The sequence below is a fragment of the Oncorhynchus nerka genome, unplaced genomic scaffold (genome assembly GCF_034236695.1).
Source record: "Oncorhynchus nerka isolate Pitt River unplaced genomic scaffold, Oner_Uvic_2.0 unplaced_scaffold_1457, whole genome shotgun sequence".
Lineage (NCBI taxonomy): Eukaryota > Metazoa > Chordata > Actinopteri > Salmoniformes > Salmonidae > Oncorhynchus > Oncorhynchus nerka.
This window is the reverse complement of record NW_027039865.1, coordinates 14017-39781: the sequence shown is the minus strand read 5'-3', so window position 1 is coordinate 39781 and position 25765 is coordinate 14017. Positions and strand designations below refer to the sequence as shown.

Here is a 25765-nt window from a genome sequence, read left to right as displayed (position 1 = left end):
GATTCTACAACTACTACCACTATCTCCTAGATTCTACAACTATCCCCTAGATTCTACAACTATTACCACTATCCCCTAGATTCTACAACTATTACCACTATCTCCTAGATTCTACAACTACAACCACTATCTCCTAGATTCTACAACTATTACCACTATCCCCTAGATTCTACAACTACCACTATCTCCTAGATTCTACAACTACTACCACTATCCCCTAGATTCTACAACTACCACTATCTCCTAGATTCTAGAACTACTAACACTATCTCCTAGATTCTAGAACTACTACCACTATCTCCTAGATTATACAACTACCACTATCTCCTAGATACTAGAACTATTACCACTATCCCCTAGATTCTACAACTACCACTATCTCCTAGATTCTAGAACTACTACCACTATCTCCTAGATTCTAGAACTACTACCACTATCTCCTAGATTCTACAACTACCACTATCTCCTAGATACTAGAACTATTACCACTATCCCCTAGATTCTACAACTACCACTATCTCCTAGATTCTAGAACTATTACCACTATCCCCTAGATTCTACAACTACCACTATCTCCTAGATTCTAGAACTACTACCACTATCTCCTAGATTCTAGAACTATTACCACTATCCCCTAGATTCTACAACTACCACTATCTCCTAGATTCTAGAACTATTACCACTATCCCCTAGATTCTACAACTATTACCACTATGCCCTAGATTCTAGAACTACTACCACTATCTCCTAGATTCGACAACTATTACCACTATCCCCTAGATTTGACAACTATTACCACTATCCCCTAGATTCTACAACTATTACCACTATCCCCTAGATTCTACAACTATTACCACTATCCCCTAGATTCTACAACTACTACCACTATCTCCTAGATTCTACAACTATCCCCTAGATTCTACAACTATTACCACTATCCCCTAGATTCTACAACTATTACCACTATGCCCTAGATTCTAGAACTACTACCACTATCTCCTAGATTCTACAACTATTACCACTATCCCCTAGATTCTACAACTATTACCACTATCCCCTAGATTCTACAACTATTACCACTATGCCCTAGATTCTAGAACTACTACCACTATCTCCTAGATTCTACAACTATTACCACTATCTCCTAGATTCTACAACTATTACCACTATGCCCTAGATTCTAGAACTACGACCACTATCTCCTAGATTCGACAACTATTACCACTATCCCCTAGATTTGACAACTATTACCACTATCTCCTAGATTCTAGAACTACTACCACTATCTCCTAGATTCTACAACTACCACCATCTCCTAGATACTAGAACTATTACCACTATCCCCTAGATTCTACAACTACCACTATCTCCTAGATTCTAGAACTATTACCACTATCCCCTAGATTCTACAACTACCACTATCTCCTAGATTCTAGAACTACTACCACTATCTCCTAGATTCTAGAACTATTACCACTATCCCCTAGATTCTACAACTACCACTATCTCCTAGATTCTAGAACTACTACCACTATATCCTAGATTCTAGAACTACTACCAAAGCCCTCAGCATGATCATGTGTAAGTCAGTGCAGAGGATCAGTCATGTGATGTCATCTGTTCACATCCTGACACACTACATGGACCTACTACTGTACACCAACCAGTGGAGGCTGCTGAGGGGAGGACAGCTCATAATAATGCCTGGATTCGTGTAGTGAACCACAGGTCTGGACATTTCCTATCCTTCACTTTACTAATCTTTTCTTTCTAGGATAATATGGACTTGGGCGATGAAGATGATGAAGATGAAAAGGTAGCATAGTTTCCCGTTATGTTTCATAATGACTCATAATACCTGGTTTCTACATAGTAATGACTGATAATGCTGAGTTTCTACATAGTAATGACTGATAATGCTGAGTTTCTACATAGTAATGACTGATAATGCGGCGTTTCTACATAGTAATGACTGATAATGCTGAGTTTCTACACAGTAATGACTGATAATGCTGAGTTTCTACATAGTAATGACTGATAATGCTGGGGGTGCTACGTGGTAATGACTGATAATGCTGAGTTTCTACATAGTAATGACTGATAATGCTGAGTTTCTACATAGTAATGACTGATAGTGCTGAGTTTCTACATAGTAATGACTGATAATGCTGAGTTTCTACATAGTAATGACTGATAATACTGAGTTTCTACATAGTAATGACTGATAATGCTGAGTTTCTACATAGTAATGACTGATAATGCTGAGTTTCTACATAGCAATAACTGATAATGTCAAGTTTCTACGTAGTAATGGCTAATAATGCTGGGTTTCTACATAGTATTTTTAGTTGTTAATGACTGATAATGCTGGGTTTCTACATAGTAATGACTCATAATACCTGGTTTCTACATAGTAATTTTAGTTGGTAATGACTGATAATGCTGGGTTTCTACATAGAGGATCTGTCTGACTGTAGAAGCTCTGTCTGTCTGACTGTAGAGGATCTGTCTGTCTGACTGTAGAGGATCTGTCTGTCTGACTGTAGAGGATCTGTCTGTCTGACTGTAGAGGATCTGTCTGTCTGACTGGAGAGGATCTGTCTGTCTGACTGTAGAGGATCTGTCTGTCTGACTGTAGAGGTTCTGTCTGTCTGGAGAGGATCTGTCTGACTGTAGAGGATCTGTCTGTCTGACTGTAGAGGATCTGTCTGTCTGGAGAGGATCTGTCTGACTGTAGAGGATCTGTCTGTCTGACTGTAGAGGATCTGTCTGTCTGACTTTAGAGGATCTGTCTGTCTGACTGGAGAGGATCTGTCTGTCTGACTGTAGAGGATCTGTCTGACTATAAAGGATCTGTCTGTCTGACTGTAGAGGATCTGTCTGTCTGACTGGAGAGGATCTGTCTGTCTGACTGGAGAGGATCGGTCTGTCTGACTGGAGAGGATCTGTCTGTCTGACTGTAGAGGATCTGTCTGACTGTAAAGGATCTGTCTGTCTGACTGTAGAGGATCTGTCTGTCTGACTGTAGAGGATCTGTCTGTCTGACTGTAGAGGATCTGTCTGACTGTAAAGGATCTGTCTGTCTGACTGTAAAGGATCTGTCTGTCTGACTGTAGAGGATCTGTCTGTCTGACTGGAGAGGATCTGTCTGTCTGACTGTAGAGGATCTGTCTGACTGTAAAGGATCTGTCTGTCTGACTGTAGAGGATCTGTCTGTCTGACTGTAGAGGATCTGTCTGTCTGACTGTAGAGGATCTGACTGTCTGACTGTAGAGGATCTGTCTGTCTGACTGTAGAGGATCTGTCTGTCTGACTGTGGAGGTTCTGTCTGTCTGACTGTAGAGGATCTGTCTGTCTGACTGTAGAGGATCTGTCTGTCTGACTGTAGAGGATCTGTCTGTCTGACTGTGGAGGTTCTGTCTGTCTGACTGTAGAGGATCTGTCTGTCTGACTGTAGAGGATCTGTCTGACTGTAAAGGATCTGTCTGTCTGACTGTAAAGGATCTGTCTGTCTGACTGGAGAGGATCTGTCTGTCTGACTGTAGAGGATCTGTCTGACTGTAGAGGATCTGTCTGTCTGACTGTAGAGGATCTGTCTGACTGTAGAGGATCTGTCTGTCTGACTGTAGAGGATCTGTCTGTCTGACTGTAGAGGTTATGTCTGACTGTAGAGGTTATGTCTGACTGTAGAGGATCTGTCTGACTGTAGGGGATATGTCTGTCTGACTGTAGAGGATCTGTCTGTCTGACTGTAGAGGTTCTATCTGACTGTGAAGGTTCTGTCCGTCTGACTGTAGACGTTCTGTCTGACTGTAGAGGTTCTGTCTGTCTGACTGTAGAGGTTCTGTCTGTCTGACTGTAGACGTTCTGTCTGACTGTAGAGGTTCTGTCTGACTGTAGAGGTTCTGTCTGACTGTGGAGGTTCTGTCTGTCTGACTGTAGAGGTTCTGTCTGACTGTGGAGGTTCTGTCTGTCTGACTGTGGAGGTTCTGTCTGTCTGACTGTGGAGGTTCTGTCCGTCTGACTGTAGACGTTCTGTCTGACTGTAGAGGTTCTGTCTGACTGTAGAGGTTCTGTCTGACTGTGGAGGTTCTGTCTGTCTGACTGTTGAGGTTCTGTCTGTCTGACTGTGGAGGTTCTGTCTGTCTGACTGTTGAGGTTCTGTCTGTCTGACTGTGGAGGTTCTGTCTGTCTGACTGTAGAGGTTCTGTCTGTCTGACTGTAGAGGATCTGTCTGTCTGACTGTAGAGGATCTGTCTGTCTGACTGTAGAGGATCTGTCTGACTGTAGAGGATCTGTCTGTCTGACTGTAGAGGTTATGTCTGACTGTAGAGATCTGTCTGTCTGACTGTAGAGGATCTGTCTGTCTGACTGTAGAGAATCTGTCTGTCTGACTGTAGAGGATCTGTCTGTCTGACTGTAGAGGTTATGTCTGACTGTAGAGGATCTGTCTGACTGTAGAGGATCTGTCTGTCTGACTGTAGAGGATCTGTCTGTCTGACTGTAGAGGTTCTGTCTGACTTTGGAGGATCTGTCTGTCTGACTGTAGAGGTTATGTCTGTCTGACTGTAGAGGATCTGTCTGTCTGACTGTAGAGGATCTGTCTGTCTGACTGTAGAGGATCTGTCTGACTGTAGAGGTTCTGTCTGACTGTAGAGGTTCTGTCTGTCTGACTGTAGAGGATCTGTCTGACTGTAGAGGATCTGTCTGTCTGACTGTAGAGGTTCTGTCTGACTGTAGAGGATCTGTCTGTCTGACTGTAGAGGATCTGTCTGTCTGACTGTAGAGGATCTGTCTGACTGTAGAGGATATGTCTGACTGTAGAGGTTCTGTCTGACTGTAGAGGTATCTCTACAAATCTGAAGACATGGAATCTGAAGACATAGAACTGACTGGTCCTATAATGTATTTAAAGACGAAGAACTGACTGGTCCTTTAATGTATCTAAAGACATGTAGAACTGACTGGTCCTTTAATGTATCTAAAGACATGTAGAACTGATTGGTCCTTTAATATTGGAGGAATCTGAAGACATAGAACTGACTGGTCCTTTAATGTATTTAAAGACGAAGAACTGACTGGTCCTTTAATGTATTTAAAGACATGTAGAACTGACTGGTCCTTTAATGTATCTAAAGACATGTAGAACTGATTGGTCCTTTAATGTTGGAGGAATCTAAAGACATGTAGAACTGACTGGTCCTTTAATGTTGGAGGAACTAAAGACGTAGAACTGACTGGTCCTTTAATGTATCTAAAGACATGTAGAACTGACTGGTCCTTTAATGTATCTAAAGACATGTAGAACTGACTGGTCCTTTAATGTATCTAAAGACATGTAGAACTGACTGGTCCTTTAATGTATCTAAAGACATGTAGAACTGATTGGTCCTTTAATATTGGAGGAATCTGAAGACATAGAACTGACTGGTCCTTTAATGTATCTAAAGACATGTAGAACTGACTGGTCCTTTAATGTATGTAAAGATGAAGAACTGACTGGTCCTTTAATGTATCTCAAGACATGTAGAACTGACTGGTCCTTTAATGTATCTAAAGACATGTAGAACTGACTGGTCCTTTAATGTATCTAAAGACATGTAGAACTGACTGGGGTGTATGCTATCAGATAATAGCTTCTCATGCTTTCGCCGAAAAGCATTTTACAAATCTGACTCGGTAGCTAGATTCTGAACTGTAGCTTTAATTCAGTACCTTGTATGTGTATTTTAATGAAGGTTTGAGTTTTATCAAAAACTATACGTGGCGCACTTGAAATTTCAGCTGATTTGATCCCCACAACGGGACCGCTTCCCTAACAAGTTATTAATGTATGTAAAGACATGTAGAACTGACTGGTCCTTTAATGTATCTAAAGACATGTAGAACTGACTGGTCCTTTAATGTATCTAAAGACATGTAGAACTGACTGGTCCTTTAATGTATCTAAAGACATGTAGAACTGACTGGTCCTTTAATGTATCTAAAGACATGTAGAACTGACTGGTCCTTTAATGTATCTAAAGACATGTAGAACTGACTGGTCCTTTAATGTTGTAGGAATCCGAGAAGAGAGGTTTGATGGAAAAAATTCACATGGTTCAAGAGACTGTCATCACTGTCCAAAACCTGTTGGAGGAAATCGCATGCTTCGGGGAGAGAATTAAAAAGTGAGCATTTTAGTCTGAATTAGACATGTGTTTATTTTAATTGTCCATAAATGTTGATTTGACATGGTGTTCTGGTTTTGACATGTGTTTATTTTAATTGTCCATAAATGTTGATTCAATATTTAGTTTATATTTTTTGTATGTTTCTGCCCATATCTCCTCCAACCAAAATGAAGTTGGGCGCAAGTTAGGGAGGCAGGTAGCCTAGCGGTTAGAGCTTTGGGGTGGTAACCCACTAGTTAGGGATGCAGGTAGCCTAGCGGTTAGAGCTTTGGGGTGGTAACCCACTAGTTAGGGAGGCAGGTAGCCTAGCGGTTAGAGCTTTGGGGTGGTAACCCACTAGTTAGGGAGGCAGGTAGCCTAGCGGTTAGAGCTTTGGGGTGGTAACCCAAAAGTTAGGGAGGCAGGTAGCCTAGCGGTTAGAGCTTTGGGGTGGTAACCCAAAAGTTAGGGAGGCAGGTAGCCTAGCGGTTAGAGCTTTGGGGTTGTAACCCAAAAGTTAGGGAGGCAAGTAGCCTAGCGGTTAGAGCTTTGGGGTGGTAACCCACAAGTTAGGGAGGCAGGTAGCCTAGCGGTTAGAGCTTTGGGGTGGTAACCCACTAGTTAGGGAGGCAGGTAGCCTAGCGGTTAGAGCTTTGGGGTGGTAACGCAAAAGTTAGGGAGGCAGGTAGCCTAGCGGTTAGAGCTTTGGGGTGGTAACCCACTAGTTAGGGAGGCAGGTAGCCTAGCGATTAGCGCTTTGGGGTGGTAACCCACTAGTTAGGGAGGCAGGTATTCTAGCGGTTAGAGCTTTGGGGTGGTAACCCACTAGTTAGGGAGGCAGGTAGCCTAGCGGTTAGAGCTTTGGGGTGGTAACCCACTAGTTAGGGAGGCAGGTAGCCTAGCGGTTAGAGCTTTGGAGTGGTAACCCACTAGTTAGGGAGGCAGGTATTCTAGCGCTTAGAGCTTTGGGGTGGTAACCCACTAGTTAGGGAGGCAGGTATTCTAGCGCTTAGAGCTTTGGGGTGGTAACCCAAAAGTTAGGGAGGCAGGTAGCCTAGCGGTTAGAGCTTTGGGGTGGTAACCCAAAAGTTAGGGAGGCAGGTAGCCTAGCGGTTAGAGCATTGGGGTGGTAACCCAAAAGTTAGGGAGGCAGGTAGCCTAGCGGTTAGAGCTTTGGGGTGGTAACCCAAAAGTTAGGGAGGCAGGTAGCCTAACGGTTAGAGCTTTGGGGTGGTAACCCACTAGTTAGGGAGGCAGGTAGCCTAGCGGTTAGAGCTTTGGGGTGGTAACCCAAAAGTTAGGGAGGCAGGTAGCCTAGCAGTTAGAGCTTTGGGATGGTAACCCACTAGTTAGGGAGGCAGGTAGCCTAGCGGTTAGAGCTTTGGGGTGGTAACCCAAAAGTTAGGGAGGCAGGTAGCCTAGCGGTTAGAGCTTTGGGGTTGTAACCCAAAAGTTAGGGAGGCAGGTAGCCTAGCGGTTAGAGCTTTGGGGTGGTAACCCACAAGTTAGGGAGGCAGGTAGCCTAGCGGTTAGAGCTTTGGGGTGGTAACCCACTAGTTAGGGAGGCAGGTAGCCTAGCGGTTAGAGCTTTGGGGTGGTAACGCAAAAGTTAGGGAGGCAGGTAGCCTAGCGGTTAGAGCTTTGGGGTGGTAACCCACTAGTTAGGGAGGCAGGTAGCCTAGCGGTTAGCGCTTTGGGGTGGTAACCCACTAGTTAGGGAGGCAGGTAGCCTAGCGGTTAGAGCTTTGGGGTGGTAACCCACTAGTTAGGGAGGCAGGTAGCCTAGCGGTTAGAGCTTTGGGGTGGTAACCCACTAGTTAGGGAGGCAGGTAGCCTAGCGGTTAGAGCTTTGGAGTGGTAACCCACTAGTTAGGGAGGCAGGTATTCTAGCGCTTAGAGCTTTGGGGTGGTAACCCACTAGTTAGGGAGGCAGGTATTCTAGCGCTTAGAGCTTTGGGGTGGTAACCCAAAAGTTAGGGAGGCAGGTAGCCTAGCGGTTAGAGCTTTGGGGTGGTAACCCAAAAGTTAGGGAGACAGGTAGCCTAGCGGTTAGAGCATTGGGGTGGTAACCCAAACGTTAGGGAGGCAGGTAGCCTAGCGGTTAGAGCTTTGGGGTGGTAACCCAAAAGTTAGGGAGGCAGGTAGCCTAGCGGTTAGAGCTTTGGGGTGGTAACCCACAAGTTAGGGAGGCAGGTAGCCTAGCGGTTAGAGCTTTGGGGTGGTAACCCACTAGTTAGGGAGGCAGGTAGCCTAGCGGTTAGAGCTTTGGGGTGGTAACGCAAAAGTTAGGGAGGCAGGTAGCCTAGCGGTTAGAGCTTTGGGGTGGTAACCCACTAGTTAGGGAGGCAGGTAGCCTAGCGGTTAGCGCTTTGGGGTGGTAACCCACTAGTTAGGGAGGCAGGTAGCCTAGCGGTTAGAGCTTTGGGGTGGTAACCCACTAGTTAGGGAGGCAGGTAGCCTAGCGGTTAGAGCTTTGGGGTGGTAACCCACTAGTTAGGGAGGCAGGTAGCCTAGCGGTTAGAGCTTTGGAGTGGTAACCCACTAGTTAGGGAGGCAGGTATTCTAGCGGTTAGAGCTTTGGGGTGGTAACCCACTAGTTAGGGAGGCAGGTAGCCTAGCGGTTAGCACTTTGGGGTGGTAACCCACTAGTTAGGGAGGCAGGTATTCTAGCGCTTAGAGCTTTGGGGTGGTAACCCACTAGTTAGGGAGGCAGGTAGCCTAGCGGTTAGCGCTTTGGGGTGGTAACCCACTAGTTAGGAAGGCAGGTATTCTAGCGCTTAGAGCTTTGGGGTGGTAACCCACTAGTTAGGAAGGCAGGTAGCCTAGCGGTTAGCGCTTTGGGGTGGTAACCCACTAGTTAGGGAGGCAGGTCTTCTAGTGGTTAGAGCTTTGGGGTGGTAACCCACTAGTTAGGGAGGCAGGTAGCCTAGCGGTTAGAGCTTTGGGGTGGTAACCCACTAGTTAGGGAGGCAGGTAGCCTAGCGGTTAGAGCTTTGGGGTGGTAACGCAAAAGTTAGGGAGGCAGGTAGCCTAGCGGTTAGAGCTTTGGGGTGGTAACCCACTAGTTAGGGAGGCAGGTAGCCTAGCGGTTAGCGCTTTGGGGTGGTAACCCACTAGTTAGGGAGGCAGGTAGCCTAGCGGTTAGAGCTTTGGGGTGGTAACCCACTAGTTAGGGAGGCAGGTAGCCTAGCGGTTAGAGCTTTGGGGTGGTAACCCACTAGTTAGGGAGGCAGGTAGCCTAGCGGTTAGAGCTTTGGAGTGGTAACCCACTAGTTAGGGAGGCAGGTATTCTAGCGGTTAGAGCTTTGGGGTGGTAACCCACTAGTTAGGGAGGCAGGTAGCCTAGCGGTTAGAGCTTTGGGGTGGTAACCCACTAGTTAGGGAGGCAGGTAGCCTAGCGGTTAGAGCTTTGGAGTGGTAACCCACTAGTTAGGGAGGCAGGTATTCTAGCGGTTAGAGCTTTGGGGTGGTAACCCACTAGTTAGGGAGGCAGGTAGCCTAGCGGTTAGCACTTTGGGGTGGTAACCCACTAGTTAGGGAGGCAGGTATTCTAGCGCTTAGAGCTTTGGGGTGGTAACCCACTAGTTAGGGAGGCAGGTAGCCTAGCGGTTAGCGCTTTGGGGTGGTAACCCACTAGTTAGGGAGGCAGGTATTCTAGCGCTTAGAGCTTTGGGGTGGTAACCCACTAGTTAGGGAGGCAGGTAGCCTAGCGGTTAGCGCTTTGGGGTGGTAACCCACTAGTTAGGGAGGCAGGTATTCTAGCGCTTAGAGTTTGGGGTGGTAACCCACTAGTTAGGAAGGCAGGTAGCCTAGCGGTTAGCGCTTTGGGGTGGTAACCCACTAGTTAGGGAGGCAGGTCTTCTAGTGGTTAGAGCTTTGGGGTGGTAACCCAAAAGTTAGGGAGGCAGGTAGCCTAGCGGTTAGAGCATTGGGGTGGTAACCCAAAAGTTAGGGAGGCAGGTAGCCTAGCGGTTAGAGCTTTGGGGTGGTAACCCAAAAGTTAGGGAGGCAGGTAGCCTAACGGTTAGAGCTTTGGGGTGGTAACCCACTAGTTAGGGAGGCAGGTAGCCTAGCGGTTAGAGCTTTGGGGTGGTAACCCAAAAGTTAGGGAGGCAGGTAGCCTAGCAGTTAGAGCTTTGGGATGGTAACCCACTAGTTAGGGAGGCAGGTAGCCTAGCGGTTAGAGCTTTGGGGTGGTAACCCACTAGTTAGGGAGGCAGGTAGCCTAGCGGTTAGAGCTTTGGGGTGGTAACCCACTAGTTAGGGAGGCAGGTAGCCTAGCGGTTAGAGCTTTGGAGTGGTAACCCACTAGTTAGGGAGGCAGGTATTCTAGCGGTTAGAGCTTTGGGGTGGTAACCCACTAGTTAGGGAGGCAGGTAGCCTAGCGGTTAGCACTTTGGGGTGGTAACCCACTAGTTAGGGAGGCAGGTATTCTAGCGCTTAGAGCTTTGGGGTGGTAACCCACTAGTTAGGGAGGCAGGTAGCCTAGCGGTTAGCGCTTTGGGGTGGTAACCCACTAGTTAGGGAGGCAGGTATTCTAGCGCTTAGAGTTTGGGGTGGTAACCCACTAGTTAGGAAGGCAGGTAGCCTAGCGGTTAGCGCTTTGGGGTGGTAACCCACTAGTTAGGGAGGCAGGTCTTCTAGTGGTTAGAGCTTTGGGGTGGTAACCCAAAAGTTAGGGAGGCAGGTAGCCTAGCGGTTAGAGCATTGGGGTGGTAACCCAAAAGTTAGGGAGGCAGGTAGCCTAGCGGTTAGAGCTTTGGGGTGGTAACCCAAAAGTTAGGGAGGCAGGTAGCCTAACGGTTAGAGCTTTGGGGTGGTAACCCACTAGTTAGGGAGGCAGGTAGCCTAGCGGTTAGAGCTTTGGGGTGGTAACCCAAAAGTTAGGGAGGCAGGTAGCCTAGCAGTTAGAGCTTTGGGATGGTAACCCACTAGTTAGGGAGGCAGGTAGCCTAGCGGTTAGAGCTTTGGGGTGGTAACCCACTAGTTAGGGAGGCAGGTAGCCTAGCGGTTAGAGCTTTGGGGTGGTAACCCACTAGTTAGGGAGGCAGGTAGCCTAGCGGTTAGAGCTTTGGGGTGGTAACCCACTAGTTAGGGAGGCAGGTATTCTAGCGGTTAGAGCTTTGGGGTGGTAACCCACTAGTTAGGGAGGCAGGTAGCCTAGCGGTTAGCTTTGGGGTGGTAACCCACTAGTTAGGGAGGCAGGTCCTAGCGGTTAGCGCTTTGGGGTGGTAACCCACTAGTTAGGGAGGCAGGTATTCTAGCGCTTAGAGCATTGGGGTGGTAACCCACTAGTTAGGAAGGCAGGTAGCCTAGCGGTTAGCGCTTTGGGGTGGTAACCCACTAGTTAGGGAGGCAGGTCTTCTAGTGGTTAGAGCTTTGGGGTGGTAACCCAAAAGTTAGGGAGGCAGGTAGCCTAGCGGTTAGAGCATTGGGGTGGTAACCCAAAAGTTAGGGAGGCAGGTAGCCTAGCGGTTAGAGCTTTGGGGTGGTAACCCAAAAGTTAGGGAGGCAGGTAGCCTAACGGTTAGAGCTTTGGGGTGGTAACCCAAAAGTTAGGGAGGCAGGTAGCCTAGCAGTTAGAGCTTTGGGATGGTAACCCACTAGTTAGGGAGGCAGGTAGCCTAGCGGTTAGAGCTTTGGGGTGGTAACCCAAAAGTTAGGGAGGCAGGTAGCCTAGCGGTTAGAGCTTTGGGGTTGTAACCCAAAAGTTAGGGAGGCAGGTAGCCTAGCGGTTAGAGCTTTGGGGTGGTAACCCACAAGTTAGGGAGGCAGGTAGCCTAGCGGTTAGAGCTTTGGGGTGGTAACCCACTAGTTAGGGAGGCAGGTAGCCTAGCGGTTAGAGCTTTGGGGTGGTAACGCAAAAGTTAGGGAGGCAGGTAGCCTAGCGGTTAGAGCTTTGGAGTGGTAACCCACTAGTTAGGGAGGCAGGTATTCTAGCGGTTAGAGCTTTGGGGTGGTAACCCACTAGTTAGGGAGGCAGGTAGCCTAGCGGTTAGCACTTTGGGGTGGTAACCCACTATTTAGGGAGGCAGGTATTCTAGCGCTTAGAGCTTTGGGGTGGTAACCCACTAGTTAGGGAGGCAGGTAGCCTAGCGGTTAGCGCTTTGGGGTGGTAACCCACTAGTTAGGAAGGCAGGTATTCTAGCGCTTAGAGCTTTGGGGTGGTAACCCACTAGTTAGGAAGGCAGGTAGCCTAGCGGTTAGCGCTTTGGGGTGGTAACCCACTAGTTAGGGAGGCAGGTCTTCTAGTGGTTAGAGCTTTGGGGTGGTAACCCACTAGTTAGGGAGGCAGGTAGCCTAGCGGTTAGAGCTTTGGGGTGGTAACCCACTAGTTAGGGAGGCAGGTAGCCTAGCGGTTAGAGCTTTGGGGTGGTAACGCAAAAGTTAGGGAGGCAGGTAGCCTTGCGGTTAGAGCTTTGGGGTGGTAACCCACTAGTTAGGGAGGCAGGTAGCCTAGCGTTTAGCGCTTTGGGGTGGTAACCCACTAGTTAGGGAGGCAGGTAGCCTAGCGGTTAGAGCTTTGGGGTGGTAATCCACTAGTTAGGGAGGCAGGTAGCCTAGCGGTTAGAGCTTTGGGGTGGTAACCCACTAGTTAGGGAGGCAGGTAGCCTAGCGGTTAGAGCTTTGGAGTGGTAACCCACTAGTTAGGGAGGCAGGTATTCTAGCGGTTAGAGCTTTGGGGTGGTAACCCACTAGTTAGGGAGGCAGGTAGCCTAGCGGTTAGAGCTTTGGGGTGGTAACCCACTAGTTAGGGAGGCAGGTAGCCTAGCGGTTAGAGCTTTGGGGTGGTAACCCACTAGTTAGGGAGGCAGGTATTCTAGCGGTTAGAGCTTTGGGGTGGTAACCCACTAGTTAGGGAGGCAGGTAGCCTGCGGTTAGCACTTTGGGGTGGTAACCCACTAGTTAGGAGGCAGGTATTCTAGCGCTTAGAGCTTTGGGGTGGTAACCCACTAGTTAGGAGGCAGGTAGCCTAGCGGTTAGAGCTTTGGGGTGGTAACCCACTAGTTAGGGAGGCAGGTAGCCTATCGGTTAGAGCTTTGGGGTGGTAACCCACTAGTTAGGGAGGCAGGTAGCCTATGCGTTTAGCGCTTTGGGGTGGTAACCCACTGTTAAAGGCAGGTAGCCTACCTCGGTTAGAGCTTTGGGGTGGTAATCCACTAGTTAGGGACAGGTACCTAGCTACTATGACTGACCCTGTAAACAACACCTTAGAGCTTTGGGGTGGTAACCCACTGTTAAACAGGTAGCCTATTATTAGAGCTTTGGAGTGGTAACCCACTAGTTAGGGAGGCACCTATTCTACTACTATGGGGTGGTAACCCTGTTAAAGGCAACACCTATCACACTAGCTTTGGGGTGAACCCTGTTAAACAGGCACCTAGCCATACTACTTAGAGCTTTGGACCCTGGTAACCACCTACTAGTTAGGGAGGCAGGTAAACAACACCTTCAGACTTTGGGGTGGTAAAACCACTAGTACTAGGGAGGCAGGTAGCCACCTATCATACTACTATGACTGGTAACCCCTACTAGTTAGGGAGGCACCTATTCTACTTAGAGTTTGGGGTGACCCTAAAACAACACCTATCATACTAGGCAACAGCCTATGACTGACCCTGTAAAACAACACCTATCATACTACTTTGGGGTGAAACCCTGTAAAACAACACCTATCTTTTAGGGAGGCAGGTCTTCTGACCCTGTTAAAACAACACCTGGTAACCCACTAGTTAGGGAGGCAGGTAGCCTATCATACTACTATTGGGGTGGTAACCACCTAAACCCGAACATAAGAGCCGACACCTATGAAAAATCTGTCGATATGCCATTGAGCAAGTCACTTAAACCTAATTTGCTCCACTGGTGCTGAACTACTACGACTGACCCTGTAAAACAACACATTCCACTGCACCTGTCAACACCTACTACCATGACTGACCCTGTAAAACAACACCTATCATACTACCATGACTGACCCTGTAAAACAGCACCTATCATACTACTATGACTGACCCTGTAAAACAACACCTATCATACTACTATGACTGACCCTGTAAAACAACACCTATCACACTACTGGGACTGACCCTGTAAAACAACACCTATCATACTACTATGACTGACCCTGTACAACAACACCTATCATACTACTATGTCTGACCCTGTAAAACAACACCTATCATACTACTATGACTGACCCTGTAAAACAGCACCTATCATACTACTATGACTGACCCTGTGAAACAACACCTATCATACTACTATGACTGACCCTATAAAACAACACCTATCATACTACTATGACCCTGTAAAACAACACCTATCATACTACTATGACTGACCCTGTAAAACAACACCTATCATACTACTGGGACTGACCCTGTAAAACAACACCTATCATACTACTATGACTGACCCTGTAAAACAACACCTATCATACTACTATGACTGACCCTGTAAAACAACACCTATCATACTACCATGACTGACCCTGTAAAACAACACCTATCATACTACTATGACCCTGTAAAACAACACCTATCATACTACTATGACTGACCCTGTAAAACAACACCTATCATACTACTATGACTGACCCTGTGAAACAACACCTATCATACTACTATGACTGACCCTGTAAAACAACACCTATCACACTACTATGACTGACCCTGTGAAACAACACCTATCATACTACTATGACTGACCCTGTACAACAACACCTATCATACTACTATGACTGATGTGTGTGTTCTCAGTATGTATTGTGTTTCCCTGTAAAACAACACCTATCATACTACTATGACTGACCCTATAAAACAACACCTATCATACTACTATGACCCTGTTTCTACAACACCTATCATACTACTATGACTGACCCAATATGTAAAACAACACCTATCATACTACTATGTACTGACCCTGTAAAACAACACCTATCATACTACTATGACTGGCCCTGTAAAACAATACCTATCATGTTTCTACTCAATATGACTGACCCTGTAAAATTGTATCTATCTACTACTATGTACTGACCCTGTAAACAACACCTATCATACTACTATGACTGATTGTAAAACAACACCTATCATACTACTCATGACTGACCCTGTAAAACAACACCTATCATACTACTATGATTGTGTTTCTAAAACAACACCTGTGTTTCATACTACTATGTATTGTGTTTCTACTAAATGTATTGTGTTTCAACATGTATCATATGTACTGTGTTTCTGACTCAATAAAACAACACCAGTATGTATTGTGTTTCTACTACTATATGTATTGTGTTTCTACTGTAAAACAACACCTATCATATGTGTTTCTAAGTATGTATTGTGTTTCTACTATGTATTGTGTTTCTACTGTAAAACAACACCTATGTATACTACTATGTATTGACCCTGTAAAACAACACCTATTGTGTTTCATACTACTATGTATTGTGTTTCTACTGTAAAACAACACCTATCATACTACCATATGACTGACCCTATGTAAAACAATGTACCTATCATACTACTATGACTGACCCTGTAAAACAACACCTATCATACTACTATGACTGACCCTGTATGAACAACACCTATCATACTACTACTATGACTGTGTTTCCCTGTACAACAACACCTATCACACTACTATTGTGTTTCTGACCCTGTACAACAACACCTATCATACTACTATGTATTGTGTTTCCCTGTAAAACAACACCTATTGTGTTTCTACTCAATATGAATGACCCTGTTTCTAAACATGCACCTATCATATGAATATGTATTGTGTTTCCTGTAAAACAACACCTATGTATTGTGTTTTCTACTACTATGACTGTACCCTGTTTCTAACAACACCTAATCATACTACTACTGTATTGTGTTTCTACAACAACACCTATTGTGTTTCTACACACTACTATGTGTTTCTACTGACCCTGTGTTTCACCTATGTATGTGTGTTTCTACTCATGATGACCCTGTTTCTACAATGTATTGTGTTTCACCTATGTATTGTGTTTCACAATATGTATTGTGTTTCTTGTATTGTGTTTCAACAACACCTATCATACTAATATGTATTGTGTTTCCCAGTATGTAAAATGTATTGTGTTTCATACTACTACTATGTAAAACAACATGATTCCACTGTGTTTCACCTCTCAGTATGTATTGTGTTTATCTTATGAATATCTTGTAGTCTACTCAATATGTATTGTGTTTCTACTCAGTATGTATTGTGTTTCTACTCAATATGTATTGTGTTTCTACTCAATATGTATTGTGTTTCTACTCAATATGAATATGTATTGTGTTTCTACTCAGTATGAATATGTATTGTGTTTTCTACTCAATATGAATATGTATTGTGTTTCTACTCAGTATGTATTGTGTTTCTAATCAATATGTATTGTGTTTCTACTCAATATGAATATGTATTGTGTTTCTACTCAATATGTATTGTGTTTCTACTCAAATATGTATTGTGTTTCTACTCAGTATGAATATATGTATTGTGTTTCTACTCAATATGTATTGTGTTTCTACTCAGTATGTATTGTGTTTCTACTCAGTATGTATTGTGTTTCTACTCAGTATGTATTGTGTTTCTACTCAATATGTATTGTGTTTCTACTCAATAATATGTATTGTGTTTCTACTCAGTATGTATTGTGTTTCTACTCAGTATGTATTGTGTTTCTACTCAATGTATGTGTTTCTAATATGTATTGTGTTTCTACTCAGTATGTATTGTGTTTCTACTCAATATGTATTGTGTTTCTACTCAGTATGTATTGTGTTTCTACTCAATATGAATATGTATTGTGTTTCTACTCAATATGTATTGTGTTTCTACTCAATATGTATTGTGTTTCTACTCAGTATGTATTGTGTTTCTATCACTCAGTATGTATTGTGTTTCTACTCAATATGAATATGTATTGTGTTTCTACTCAATATGAATATGTATTGTGTTTCTACTCAATATGTATTGTGTTTCTACTCAGTATGTATTGTGTTTCTACTCAATATGAATATGTATTGTGTTTCTACTCAGTATGTATTGTGTTTCTACTCAGTATGTATTGTGTTTCTACTCAATATGAATATGTATTGTGTTTCTACTCAATATGAATATGTATTGTGTTTCTACTCAATATGTATTGTGTTTCTACTCAATATGAATATGTATTGTGTTTCTACTCAATATGTATTGTGTTTCTACTCAATATGTATTGTGTTTCTACTGAATATGAATTGTATTTCTACTCAATATGAATTGTGTTTCTACTGAATATGAATTGTATTTCTACTCAATATGTATTGTGTTTCTACTGAATATGTATTGTGTTTCTACTGAATATGAATTGTATTTCTACTCAGTATGTATTGTGTTTCTACTGAATATGAATTGTGTTTCTACTCAATATGAATATGTATTGTGTTTCTACTCAGTATGTATTGTGTTTCTACTCAGTATGTATTGTGTTTCTACTCAGTATGAATATGTATTGTGTTTCTACTCAATATGTATTGTGTTTCTACTCAGTATGTATTGTGTTTCTACTCAATATGTATTGTGTTTCTACTCAATATGAATATGTATTGTGTTTCTACTCAGTATGTATTGTGTTTCTACTCAGTATGAATATGTATTGTGTTTCTACTCAGTATGTATTGTGTTTCTACTCAATATGTATTGTGTTTCTACTCAATATGTATTGTGTTTCTACTCAATATGTATTGTGTTTCTACTCAGTATGTATTGTGTTTCTACTCAGTATGTATTGTGTTTCTACTCAATATGTATTGTGTTTCTACTCAGTATGTATTGTGTTTCTACTCAGTATGTATTGTGTTTCTACTCAATATGAATATGTATTGTGTTTCTACTCAATATGAATATGTATTGTGTTTCTACTCAATATGAATATGTATTGTGTTTCTACTCAGTATGTATTGTGTTTCTACTCAATATGTGTTTCTACTCAGTATGTGTTTTCTACTCAGTATGTATTGTGTTTCTACTCAGTATGTATTGTGTTTCTACTCAGTATGTATTGTGTTTCTACTCAGTATGTATTGTGTTTCTACTCAGTATGTATTGTGTTTCTACTCAGTATGTATTGTGTTTCTACTCAGTATGTATTGTGTTTCTACTCAATATGTATTGTGTTTCTACTCAGTATGTATTGTGTTTCTACTCAGTATGAATATGTATTGTGTTTCTACTCAGTATGAATATGTATTGTGTTTCTACTCAGTATGTATTGTGTTTCTACTCAATATGAATATGTATTGTGTTTCTACTCAATATGAATATGTATTGTGTTTCTACTCAGTATGTATTGTGTTTCTACTCAATATGATATGTATTGTGTTTCTACTCAGTATGTATTGTGTTTCTACTCAATATGAATATGTATTGTGTTTCTACTCAATATGAATATGTATTGTGTTTCTACTCAATATGAATATGTATTGTGTTTCTACTCAGTATGTATTGTGTTTCTACTCAATATGTATTGTGTTTCTACTCAGTATGTATTGTGTTTCTACTCAGTATGTATTGTGTTTCTACTCAGTATGTATTGTGTTTCTACTCAGTATGTATTGTGTTTCTACTCAGTATGTATTGTGTTTCTACTCAATATGTATTGTGTTTTCTACTCAGTATTTGTGTTTCTACTCAGTATGTATTGTGTTTCTACTCAGTATGTATTGTGTTTCTACTCAGTATGTATTGTGTTTCTACTCAGTATGTATTGTGTTTCTACTCAATATGAATATGTATTGTGTTTCTACTCAGTATGTATTGTGTTTCTACTCAATATGTATTGTGTTTCTACTCAGTATGTATTGTGTTTCTACTCAGTATGTATTGTGTTTCTACTCAGTATGTATTGTGTTTCTACTCAATATGAATATGTATTGTGTTTCTACTCAGTATGTATTGTGTTTCTACTCAATATGAATTTCTATCAGTATTATTGTGTTTATGTATTGTGTTTCTACTCAGTATGTATTGTGTTTCTACTCAGTATTGTATTGTGTTTCTACTCAGTATGTATTGTGTTTCTACTCAATATGAATATGTATTGTGTTTCTACTCAGTGTTTCTACTCAATATGTATTGTGTTTCTACTCAATATGAATATGTATTGTGTTTCTACTCAGTATGTATTGTGTTTCTACTCAGTATGTATTGTGTTTCTACTCAGTATGTATTGTGTTTCTACTCAGTATGTATTGTGTTTCTACTCAATATGAATATGTATTGTGTTTCTACTCAATATGAATATGTATTGTGTTTCTACTCAATATGAATATGTATTGTGTTTCTACTCAGTATGTATTGTGTTTCTACTCAGTATGTATTGTGTTTCTACTCAATATGAATATGTATTGTGTTTCTACTCAGTATGTATTGTGTTTCTACTCAGTATGTATTGTGTTTCTACTCAGTATGAATATGTATTGTGTTTCTACTCAGTATGTATTGTGTTTCTACTCAGTATGAATATGTATTGTGTTTCTACTCAGTATGTATTGTGTTTCTACTCAATATGAATATGTATTGTGTTTCTACTCAATATGAATATGTATTGTGTTTCTACTCAGTATGTATTGTGTTTCTACTCAATATGAATTGTGTTTCTACTCAGTATGTATTGTGTTTCTACTCAGTATGTATTGTGTTTCTACTCAATATGTATTGTGTTTCTTCTCAATATGAATATGTATTGTGTTTCTACTCAATATGAATATGTATTGTGTTTCTACTCAGTATGTATTGTGTTTCTACTCAGTATGTATTGTGTTTCTACTCAATATGTATTGTGTTTCTACTCAGTATGTATTGTGTTTCTACTCAGTATGTATTGTGTTTCTACTCAATATGTATTGTGTTTCTACTCAGTATGTATTGTGTTTCTACTCAGATGTATTGTGTTTATACTCAATATGTGTTTCTACTGTATTATTGTGTTTCTACAGTATGTATTGTGTTTCTACTCAGTATGTATTGTGTTTCTACTCAATATGTATTGTGTTTCTACTCAATATGTATTGTGTTTCTACTCAATATGTATTGTGTTTCTACTCAGTATGAATATGTATTGTGTTTCTACTCAGTATGAATTGTGTTTCTACTCAATATGAATATGTATTGTGTTTCTACTCAGTATGTATTGTGTTTCTACTCAATATGAATATGTATTGTGTTTCTACTCAGTATGTATTGTGTTTCTACTCAGTATGTATTGTGTTTCTACTCAGTATGAATTGTGTTTCTACTCAATATGAATATGTATTGTGTTTCTACTCAGTATGTATTGTGTTTCTACTCAATATGAATATGTATTGTGTTTCTACTCAGTATGTATTGTGTTTCTACTCAGTATGTATTGTGTTTCTACTCAGTATGTATTGTGTTTCTACTCAGTATGTATTGTGTTTCTAGTCAGTATGTATTGTGTTCTCTTCATCAGCACCTTTAACTGGTCAGTACCGTTCCTCTCCAACCTTGCCTTCCTTATCCTGGTGACAGTAACAGTTCTGACATACTTCATCCCTGTACGATATATCCTTCTAGTATGGGGTAAGTGCACGTTTTCTTTTGTTAAGATATCTAGAACTATTGATTCTGTGAGGTCAGCATATCAAATACACCAAAACAATACAGTATCATACATGCTGATAGGCTGTAAAGGAAGGACACATGTATTGACAACTTGTTCCTTTTCTTATTTAATTATAGCTGCATCAGATCCACCCAGATTACTGGTTTATACAGACTGGTTTATTTAATTATAGCTGCATCAGATCCACCCAGATTACTGGTTTATACAGACTGGTTTATTTAATTATTTAATTATAGCTGCATCAGATCCACCCAGATTACTGGTTTATACAGACTGGTTTATTTAATTATAGCTGCATCAGATCCACCCAGATTACTGGTTTATACAGACTGGTTTATTTAATTATAGCTGCATCTGATCCACCCAGATTACTGGTTTATACAGACTGGTTTATTTAATTATAGCTGCATCAGATCCACCCAGATTACTGGTTTATACAGACTGGTTTATTTAATTATAGCTGCATCAGATCCACCCAGATTACTGGTTTATACAGACTGGTTTATTTAATTATAGCTGCATCAGATCCACCCAGATTACTGGTTTATACAGACTGTTTTATTTAATTATTTAATTATAGCTGCATCAGATCCACCCAGATTACTGGTTTATACAGACTGTTTTATTTCATTATTTAATTATAGCTGCATCAGATCCACCCAGATTACTGGTTTATACAGACTGTTTTATTTAATTATTTAATTATAGCTGCATCAGATCCACCCAGATTACTGGTTTATACAGACTGGTTTATTTAATTATAGCTGCATCAGATCCACCCAGATTACTGGTTTATACAGACTGGTTTATTTAATTATAGCTGCATCAGATCCACCCAGATTACTGGTTTATACAGACTGGTTTATTTAATTATAGCTGCATCAGATCCACCCAGATTACTGGTTTATACAGTTTATTTTGCTTCTCCTGAATGTCTGTTTTCAGGAATTAATAAATTCACCAAGAAATTACGGGCCCCGTACGCCATCGACAACAATGAGGTGTTTGATTTCCTGAGGAGAGTTCCTTCAGACGTTCACAAGGTCAGTGTCTATAGAAGGTTAAAGGGCAATTCCACCACTTTTCAACAGATAACACAGTGATTTAGGAAGACTGTGAGGAGCTGGATATAATACTCCTCCTGCCTGGAAAGGCATCACATGTAAATGTAGAAACTCTGCATGAAAAGTCAAAACCTAAAGGACCTTTTCTTCTTATGTTTGTAGCTACAGAACATAGAAATGTGTCGTTATTCACATATGTAGACCCTGGTGTGGTGCTGGACATAGTGAATGGGAGTTTAAAAAGTGGTGGAATTATCCTTTTCAGGTTATTGCCTCTAAATCAGATTCAGGAAGCCAGTAATGCTCTAGATCAGATTCAGGAAGCCAGTAAACCTCTAGTATTTCAGGTTATAACCTCTAGATCAGATTCAGGAAGCCAGTAATGCTCTAGATCAGATTCAGGAAGCCAGTAAACCTCTAGTATTGCAGGTTATAACCTCTAGATCAGATTCAGGAAGCCAGTAATGCTCTAGATCAGATTCAGGAAGCCAGTAAACCTCTAGTCTTTCAGGTTATAACCTCTATATCAGATTCAGGATGCCAGTAAACCTCTAGTCTTTCAGGTTATAACTTCTAGATCAGATTCAGGAAGTCAGTAAACCTCTAGTCTTTCAGGTTATAACCTCTAGATCAGATTCAGGAAGTCAGTAAACCTCTAGTCTTTCAGGTTATAACTTCTAGATCAGATTCAGGTAGTCAGTAAACCTCTAGTCTTTCAGGTTATAACCTCTAGATCAGATTCAGGAAGTCGGTAAACCTCTAGTCTTTCAGGTTATAACTTCTAGATCAGATTCAGGATGCCAGTAAACCTCTAGATCAGATTCAGGATGCCAGTAAACCTCTAGATCAGATGCAGGATGCCAGTAAACCTCTAGATCAGATTCAGGATGCCAGTAAACCTCTAGATCAGATGCAGGATGCCAGTAAACCTCTAGATCAGATTCAGGATGCCAGTAAACCTCTAGATCAGATTCAGGATGCCAGTAAACCTCTAGATCAGATGCAGGATGCCAGTAAACCTCTAGATCAGATTCAGGAAGCCAGTAAACCTCTAGATCAGATTCAGGAAGCCAGTAAACCTCTAGTCTTTCAGGTTATAACCTCTAGATCAGATTCAGGATGCCAGTAAACCTCTAGATCAGATTCAGGATGCCAGTAAACCTCTAGATCAGATTCAGGAAGCCAGTAAACCTCTAGATCAGATTCAGGAAGCCAGTAAATCTCTAGTCTTTCAGGTTATAACCTCTAGATCAGATTCAGGATGCCAGTAAACATCTAGATCAGATTCAGGAAGCCAGTAAACCTCTAGATCAGATTCAGGAAGCCAGTAAACCTCTAGTCTTTCAGGTTATAACCTCTAGATCAGATTCAGGAAGCCAGTAAACCTCTAGATCAGATTCAGGAAGCCAGTAAACCTCTAGTCTTTCAGGTTATAACCTCTAGATCAGATTCAGGATGCCAGTAAACCTGTAAATCAGATTCAGGATGCCAGTAAACCTCTAGATCAGATTCGGGAAGCCAGTAAACATCTAGATCAGATTCAGGAAGCCAGTAAACCTCTAGTCTTTCAGGTTATAACCTCTAGATCAGATTCAGGAAGCCAGTAAACCTCTAGATCAGATTCAGGAAACCAGTAAACCTCTAGTCTTTCAGGTTATAACCTCTAGATCAGATTCAGGAAGCCAGTAAACCTCTAGATCAGATTCAGGAAGCCAGTAAACCTCTAGATCAGATTCAGGAAGCCAGTAAACCTCTAGATCAGATTCAGGAAGCCAGTAAACCTCTAGTCTTTCAGGTTATAACCTCTAGATCAGATTCAGGATGCCAGTAAACCTGTAAATCAGATTCAGGATGCCAGTAAACCTGTAAATCAGATTCAGGATGCCAGTAAACCTCTAGATCAGATTCAGGATGCCAGTAAACCTCTAGATCAGATTCAGGATGCCAGTAAACCTCTAGATCAGATTCAGGAAGCCAGTAAACCTCTAGATCAGATGCAGGATGCCAGTAAACCTCTAGATCAGATTCAGGAAGCCAGTAAACCTCTAGATCAGATGCAGGAAGCCAGTAAACCTCTAGATCAGATTCAGGAAGCCAGTAAACCTCTAGTCTTTCAGCACGGCTTTCTACTGAAATATCCCACAGGTTGGTGCCTGTGTAATTATAGCCCGGTCTAATGTCTGTTATGATGTTTCCTCCCTAACAGCCCTGTGTAATTATAGCCCGGTCTAATGTCTGTTATGATGTTTCCTCCCTAACAGCCCTGTGTAATTATAGCCCGGTCTAATGTCTGTTATGATGTTTCCTCCCTAACAGCCCTGTGTAATTATAGCCCGGTCTAAAGTCTGTTATGATGTTTCCTCCCTAACAGCCCTGTGTAATTATAGCCCGGTCTAATGTCTGTTATGATGTTTCCTCCCTAACAGCCCTGTGTAATTATAGCCCGGTCTAATGTCTGTTAATGATGTTTCCTCCCTAACAGCCCTGTGTAATTATAGCCCGGTCTAATGTCTGTTATGATGTTTCCTCCCTAACAGCCCTGTGTAATTATAGCCCGGTCTAATGTCTGTTATGATGTTTCCTCCCTAACAGCCCTTGTGGATTATACAAGGTGTTAGGGTCAGGTGCCTTTCAGTTGCCGGGCGAAGGCACCACAGAGTTGATAACTTCTGTGACTAATGTTACCACAGAGTTGATAACTTCTGTGACTAATGTTACCACAGAGTTGATAACTTCTGGACAGTTGTCACCACAGAGTTGATAACTTCTGTGACTATTGTCACCACAGAGTTGATCACTTCTGTGACTATTGTCACCACAGAGTTGAGAGTAGGGTTGCAAAATTCTGGTAACTTTCCCAAAAGTCCTAGTTTTTGGGGGGAAATCTGTTGGAAGATTCATGGATTCAGGAGGGAATAAGCAGGAAGTGTGTGAATCCTCCAATCGGGGAAGTTAGCAGAATTTTACAACACTAGTTGAGAGCTACTGTGACTGTTGTGTGACCTCAACTGGTAGTATGACCCTCCTCAGACACTGTAGCCCTACAGCTCTGCTGTTATGAATGATACCTGACCATATTCCTCTGTGTGTAGGTGCAGTACAGCGAGCTGAAGACTTTGAGCGCCCAGAGTCCTCTGAGGAGGAAGAGAACCATTGAGAGGCGGTGATGGAGGAGTAATCTATGGTCCCCAATGGAAGACATGGCCATGTGCACACTGTTGCCGCCTCAGACTTATGCCCTTGTGTGAAACTGGGCGTATAGTGGAGGATATGCAGGCCATATCTGGATCATATTCCTCTATGTTCAGAATTAGTTAGAAAACTGCTCCTGGGTTACTGGTCCTCTGTAGCTCAGTTTGTAGAACATGGTACTTGCTGTGCCGGGATAGTGGGTAGAATTCCTGAGATTACCCATATGTATACACGCATAACTACGTCTCTTTGGGATAAAAGCATCTGCTACATGGCGTCTACACTGAACAAAAATGGCAACGCAACATGCAACAATTTCAAAGATTTTACTGACTTACAGTTTATAGAAGAAAATCAGTCATTTGAAATGAATTCTTTCAGCCCTAATCAATGGATTTCACATGACTGGGGTGCAGGGGGGTGGATTATCTTCACATGACTGGGGTGCAGGGGGGTTGATTATCTTCACATGACTGGGGTGCAGGGGGTGGATTATCTTCACATGACTGGGGTGCAGGGGGTGGATTATCTTCACATGACTGGGGTGCAGGGGGTTGATTATCTTCACATGACTGGGGTGCAGGGGGTTGATTATCTTCACATGACTGGGGTGCAGGGGGTGGATTATCTTCACATGACTGGGGTGCAGGGGGTGGATTATCTTCACATGACGGGTGCAGGGGGTTGATTATCTTCACATGACT

The 25765-nt window shown here is 42.3% G+C and overlaps 1 protein-coding gene across 1 annotated transcript in view; it reads left to right on the top strand.

Annotated features, from left to right (window-relative positions):
• The window catches only part of LOC135568603 (multiple C2 and transmembrane domain-containing protein 2-like), a gene marked incomplete at its 5' end in the record, with an annotated part of 59631 nt that extends 34106 nt beyond the window's left edge, over positions 1 to 25525 (top strand). The window contains 5 exon segments of the mRNA XM_065015414.1: positions 1775 to 1816; positions 6061 to 6170; positions 20653 to 20762; positions 21751 to 21848; positions 24962 to 25525. Of these exon segments, the coding sequence (XP_064871486.1) occupies positions 1775 to 1816; positions 6061 to 6170; positions 20653 to 20762; positions 21751 to 21848; positions 24962 to 25036 (435 nt within the window).
• Positions 25526 to 25765: the final 240 nt, after the last annotated feature.